The 6,493-nt window shown below is 54.8% G+C and overlaps 1 protein-coding gene across 1 annotated transcript; it reads right to left on the bottom strand.

The window, feature by feature from the left end:
* Window positions 1-274: 274 nt before the first annotated feature.
* LOC125912992 (chymotrypsin-like elastase family member 3B) lies at window positions 275-6,130 on the bottom strand. The gene is made up of 8 exons (XM_049617861.1): window positions 5,883-6,130; window positions 4,808-4,893; window positions 3,816-3,913; window positions 3,562-3,696; window positions 2,249-2,385; window positions 1,740-1,882; window positions 978-1,130; window positions 275-292 (listed from the first exon to the last, which is right to left on the bottom strand). Exons 1-8 carry the CDS (start codon window positions 5,923-5,925, stop codon window positions 275-277), a joined length of 813 nt encoding a protein of 270 aa, XP_049473818.1. The 5' UTR covers window positions 5,926-6,130.
* Window positions 6,131-6,493: the final 363 nt, after the last annotated feature.

Raw genomic sequence — 6,493 nt, forward strand, 5'->3', positions numbered from 1 at the left:
TGCCCTGGGAACCCCCTCAGTCCAGGCAAACTGGGATGGCTGCTCACTCGACGGCAACTCCTTTCTTCTCTCTGGGCCTCATTTTTTTTTTTTTTTTCTCATTCTCAAATAAGAGGGTTGTATCTGGTCTTGACTCTACATAACAGATCTAAGATTTTAGGGACAGCCTGGAAGGGAACAGATGAGTCAAAGAAGGAAGAAAGACTCACGTTGGGGTTTTCTGAGAGATCTTTATTTTTTACAAAGAACGTGCATTGCCACCAAGGCCTCGGTTCTAGTGGCTTGACATGACCTAGAAAAAAAAGCCATAGAAAAAGGGAGGAGATTCAGCATAGTCTAGTTAGGAGCACAGATTCTGAAGCCATATGGAACCGGGTTCAATTTCCAGCCATGCCACCATTAGCTGTGTGAGGTGAGTGACTTGACCTCTCTGAGCCTCAGTATTTTCGTCTGTATAATGGGAGTAATCTTAGTACTCATCTCATGGGGGCGGGGGGTTGATGAAACTACTAACTAAGGATGTTTAAGTAGTTTATAAATGTTATCATGAACATTATTAGCCCTCCCTGACCGCTCATTCCCAGATAAGGTTTGTGCTTTCACTGGGGCCTGAACATCCAGTCACAGCTCTCCCCATGTTTCATGACGATTGCTCATGTGATCACTTCTTCACCGCAAGCAGCCCTTTGACACATCACTCTATCTTTCAGCACAAGCAAAGACCTGTATCTCACAAACACTTGTTGAGATAAGGAAGTTCATCTGTAGTTCAGAGACACTGAGGTCCTTGGGGCCACACCAGAGCAGAGAACATCCCCCAGGCCCTCTGGAATGTGCCCAGGGTCCCCTCCACTCCTGACCTTCTGGGATCCTTTCAGCCCCTCCTCAGGATCTGCTGTCCCCGCTCAGCCCCGGCACCTCTCAACATCTCAGAAGGGCCAGCATGGGGGCCCTCCTGCTCGGCCCGTCCCGCTCACCTCCTCGATCCAGTCATTGAAGGCCGAGACTCGTGTGAACACCGTGGGCTTCTTGAGGGTGTTGCAGCCGAAGGCAGAAACGAAGCTGGTCACACCGTGGACCTGCCAGGAGCCGTCTGCTGTGGGGCAGTTAAGGGGTCCTCCAGAGTCACCCTGGAATTGCCAGAGAGCGGTGGGGAGTTGAGCTGCCATGTGTGGGATTGAAGGAATTGGTTGTGCCTCTGGGGATTCTGAGAAACCCCTGTGTTACTTGACCTCTCCAAGCCCCAGCTGGCCTGTTTGTAACAGACTAACATCTGTCCTACCGGATCTTGTAGGAATTAAGCGAGATGATAAATATATGATCTTAGCACAACCCCTAGCAGAGAGAAAACAATCAATAAAGGGTAGTTCCCATAGTATTACCACGATAGATAGTTACCATAACAGTATTCATCCTCACTTATAACACAACGATAGGACTGATTTATCGTAACTTCAGGACCATGGAGTTGAAAGTGCCTTTAGAGATCACGGTGTCAATATCCCTTACCGGGCTGATGGGGAAGCCTGAGGACCGGGTCAAGTGATTTGCCCCAGGTCAAGGCAGCGTGAGCTGGGACGGGAAGCCAGAGGCCAGGGTGGTGTGTCTGGCCCCCACTGACTTCCTCCAAGTCCTGCCTGGCCTGGAGGCTGAACGGGGCCAGCAGGTGGGATTTCTCCTCCCCTCCCCCCGGCAGATGGCAGAGACACCCCTGGGCCCCGCAGTTCGAGCTGACTCACGTTGCAGCCGGAGAGGATGTCCCCACCCGCACACACCATGGTCTTCTTCACGGAGCTGCCCCACCAGTCCAACTTGGAGCAGTGGTCATAGTCGACCACGGGCAGCAGCGCCTGCTGCAGCTTGTCCGGGAGGGGCCCACCAGCTGCGGGAGAGACCGCCCTGAGTGGGGTGGCGTGGGGTGCAGGGCTGGGGCTGGGGCCCGGGAGTCAGGGCTGGGAGCCCCGGGGTGGGGTGGGGGAGGTTGAGGGAGGCAACCCTTCTAGCCCGATGGGGACTCGCCTCCCACCAGAGGGTCCTGCCTGCTTTGTCCACCATAACACCCCCGGCACCTGGCACACAGGAGACGCTGGAAAATGCTCAGGTGAACACATTTGTGTTTGGGAGGATGGGGTGGAGGGGGGGGAGGAGGGAGGTGCCCCCGAAGGAGGACAAGTGCAAGGATGTGTCGTGGTTGCCTTCGACCCCCGGCCCCCAGTCCCTGTGGCCGGTGGGAGGGTTCGGCACGCACTGTGGAGCCGGCCCCAGCCGCTGATGTAGCAGGGAGCCCCGTTGGGCAGGATGTCACCAGCGGGAGGGAGGCAGGCGAGCTGGACCGTGCCTCCCAGCTGGGCGCTGCGCGACAGCTTGATGAGAGCGATGTCATTGCTGGGGAAGAGGAAAGAGTCAGGGGAGCCTGGTCCTCCAGCCAGACCGAGCCCCACCTCTCAGCCTTTGCAACAGAGAGTTCGCCTCCAGGATGCCCCCGCTGCTCCTTTTCCTCCAAATCACAGGCGTTCTTAGGGCTGAGCAACTTTAGGAGGCTCCCCGCCCCCCGCCCCCTGCTCCCGGCACCCATGCTGACCCTCGGCCTTCCTAGCTGTCCTCGGCTCTTATACCGTGGTGTAAGGACCACGGTACCTTACACTTCAGCTGCACCAGGATCACGGAGGGCTTGTTAAAACACGGGTTGCTGGGGCCCACCCCAGGGTTCTTGAGGCAGTGGGTCCGGGGGTGGGGCCCGAGGACTCACACTGCCAACAAGTTCCCAGGCGATGCTGATGGCCTGGGGACCACCCTTCAAGAACCCCTGTTCTGGGTCTTCCTCTGCTTGCTTGTCACTCGAAGCATCGTACCTGGGGTCCCCTTTCCTCTCCACGTACCGCAGGAGTCCCGTGAGGATGGGTCGAGGTCACGATCATCATGGCCCTTCTCTCCTACACCGCACTTTCAAGGGTTCTGCCCCCTTCTTTGACCCTCACCAGAAAAATGCCGGGCCCCGCAGACACATGATTTTGTACGTGCTTGAGGGCCTTGGGAAGCCCTGCTTCAGTGTTCTCACCCGGTGATTGCCTCCCTGTCCTTCAAACCACTCAGGAAGCCAGGAAAGTCACCCTCAACATATGGTATAATTGAGGCCCAGAGAAGGGCAGTGACTTGCCCAAGGCACACGGCAACTTAGTGCTGGAGGCTGACTCTGGGTCCAGTGCTCCTCCTTTTTCCCACAGTGCTGGGAACCCAGGCTGCACTGGACAAATGTCTGTCGAACGGAGGAACCCTTAGATTTGGGAGCGGGGGTGCCAAAGGAGATCTGGGTTCAAGCCAACTAGCCAAGTGGCCTTGGGGGAGTTCCTGGCCCTCCCTGAGCCCTGCTGTCCTTCCACAGGGAGAGGAGTTTCGGGCAGATGCTCCTTCGAGGCTCTCCTGGCTCTGACCCTCAGTGTGTGGGACGTGGGCCCAGGCTGCTGGACCCAGCCCCGCTGTCACTGGGGGTCTCTTCAGAATTATCTTTGGGTCACAGAGGGACCAGTAACCTCTGGGTCCCAGGCCTGAGAGTCCACTCACCCACAGGCTACGCAGTTGGGGTTCCAGAGTGGGTGCACGAAGAGGTCCCCAGCATTGATGGGGATCACCTGTTCGGAGCCTTCCTCCTCAGCCCGGTTATATTCGCCCAACACAACCTGGTAGGTCAAGGAGCTCCTGCCAGTGGAGGAGGTCAGGTCAGTCTGGGCCCGACTGGGCTCCTTCCCTCCCCTCCCACAGCTACGCACCACCTGCCCGGTTCTCATGCAGGGACGGGGGCAAGTAAAAACACTTACGAGATGCAGTGGCCCGCAGTCATGACCCAGTCGGGGGCGATAAGGCTGCCGCCACATGTGTGGTGGAAGGCTCCACTCTTCTCGTACTGCAGGGAGACCTGGCGACAAGGAGGGAGGAGCCTAAGTGGTCTGGGCCCTACAGTGAGGGCTGATATCCATGACTGTATAGGTTGTGCACTGGACAACTCTAGAGGGCATCACTCATGCAGAGTGGCCTCCTCCAGAAATGTGCAGTGTTCAACCCACATGACTGTATCATCTATGGCTGTTTTCATACCACAATGGCAGAGTTAAGTCACTGCAATAGAAACCACATGGCTGACACAAGCTAAAATATTTTACTCCCTGGTTCTTCCCAGAACAAGTTAGCTGACGATGCTGTAGACCAGTGCCATCCAAGAGAACTTTCTGTGACGGTGGGAATGTTCTCTGCCTCGGCCGTCCAACGTGGTGGCCGCTAGCCATATGTGGCCGTTGAGAATTTGAATGTGGCTAGCATGGAACAACTGAATTTTTAACATTGTTTAATTGTAATTAATTTAAAATTAAATAAAGACATGTGGCTAGTGACTACCATGTCACCGAAGCAGGTCTAGCCCTCTGTGCCTCACTGACCTCTCTAAAGCCCTTCCTTCCTTTAGTGCTCTCAGACCTTATAACCCTGCTGTGTAATTCGAGGAGTCTAGTAACGAGGACCCCAAAACCTCCATCCCTAAACACAGTGCCCGAAATTCCACTGTTAGTGCACCAACCCTTGGGCCAAACATTTCCTTCTCTCCAGATTCCACTTTTAACGTGCAAACAGTCCAGGGAGGGTCACAGGTCGAATGGGCAAGACTTCCCCGCGAAGTGGACTGTCCAAGGGTTTCCTGGCCTTGGCAAGCTGAAGAGGTTACCGGAAGCAAAGCAGTGGGGTCGAGACCGAATGCCCCGCAATCAGAACAGAGTGCAGAGCCCACGGTGAGAAATAGCGCAGCTGGCATTGGTCTTACCTGCCAGGGCCAGCTGTAGGGGGCTGCGTCCTCACCGTTGACAACACGGGAGGAGGGCTGGTAGGAAGGTCGGCCACAGCCCGAGGCTGGAAAGGGGAGTGAAGGCATCAGTGAGCCAGAGAGTCCCCCAAAGCAAAGAGGCCCGGGTCCAGATTCTAGATGCACCACAAGCTGGCTGTGTGACCTGGTGTAAGTGCTTCCCCCTCTCTGGACCTCCATAGCCACCTATGAACAGTGAACATCTGGACTAGAATAGGGGCCTCCAGAGTCCCAAGAGTCTAGGGATGGAGACGTGACCTCCTTCCATGGCACGATTGAAGGGGCTGATGCACTTAGAACAGTGCCTGGTGCCCGATGAACTCTTAAGAAGTGAAAGCTTGTTGTCATGAAAAGTGGTGGCTTTGGAGTAAGACTGCCTGGGTTCAAAAACTAGCAGCTCTGCTCCTAGTTCTGGGGGGGGGGGTTCTTTACTTCTCTGAGGGTCCTTCTGTAAAATGGGGATAATAATAGAACTGATCACACGAGCCTGTTGTAAGGCTTATGGGAGATAATATGAGAAAAAATCCTTAGCATTCTCCCTGGTATATAGTAAGCGCTCAATAAACATTATCTGTCACTATTACTGTCAGTCAAGGGAGGCAGCTTGGAGGAGGTGGCCCTGAGCTGGAATATAATATGGCAGAGACACTAGGAAAAGGCTAGACCACAGGATACGGAGTGGGGTTGGGGGAGGGAGAGGAGAGTTGGAGGGCTAAGCAGAGGAACAGAAATTCCAACCCAAGCAGTCTAACCACAGAGTCCAAACTCCTCATGACTAGACTTTTTTACCGTCCCCACTGATGAGTCCCACCACAGTGCTTTGGCTACACCAGTCTTTCTCCTGAGCTCATCTATCCATGGCTCCCCCTCCATTCTCCTGCCCCCCACCAAATTTGAAGCCCCTACAATCATACCCAGGTATAAGCGGAGACCCCCCCCCCCCTCCTGTGGAACCAGGTGTTGGGTTCATGAGACCCGAGGTGAGTGACAGATTTCAAAGGTTCCTAGCCCAGTGCAGCACAGGCTGGGGTCTTACCAAGGGCCACAAGTAGGAGGGAACTCAGCAGCCGGAGCATCATGAGGTCTGAGATGATAGGAAAGACACGCTTAGCCTGGGGGCTCTAATATAGGGCAGAAAGGATACGTGGGAGGAAGGGCAGATTGGGCCCCATTCCCAGAACAGGTGGTAGAACGTCAGCTCTCTCATGGTCCAAGGCCATGGCCCCCACCTGCTGCACATGGGAAGTAACAGCCAACAGTAAGACCCAAGGTTCCCTCCAACCTGTGGCCACACAGGTGGCATTGAATGGCCAGCTGATAACAGGGGAGGGAGGAAGGAAAGTACTCATCAGAACAAGCCAACCTCTTCTAGGGAAGAATATGGGCTCTGGAACTGGTCAGACCTGGGTTCAAATCCCAGCTCTGCCACCTCCAGGCTCTTGATCCTTGGGCATATTAACCTCTCTGGGCCTCGGGTTTCTCATCTCTGAGTCAGGAGCCATATTAGTATCCACCTCAAAATTTTAAAAAATTGTTGAGTACTTTTCTATATCAGGATGCTCTAGGGGATAGAGCCATGAACATGACATAGTCCCAGATCCCCTGGAGCTTGAGTCTAGTAAGGGAGACTATGACGAATCAACAAAA

Source organism: Panthera uncia (genome assembly GCF_023721935.1).
Source record: "Panthera uncia isolate 11264 chromosome C1 unlocalized genomic scaffold, Puncia_PCG_1.0 HiC_scaffold_4, whole genome shotgun sequence".
Taxonomy (NCBI): domain Eukaryota; kingdom Metazoa; phylum Chordata; class Mammalia; order Carnivora; family Felidae; genus Panthera; species Panthera uncia.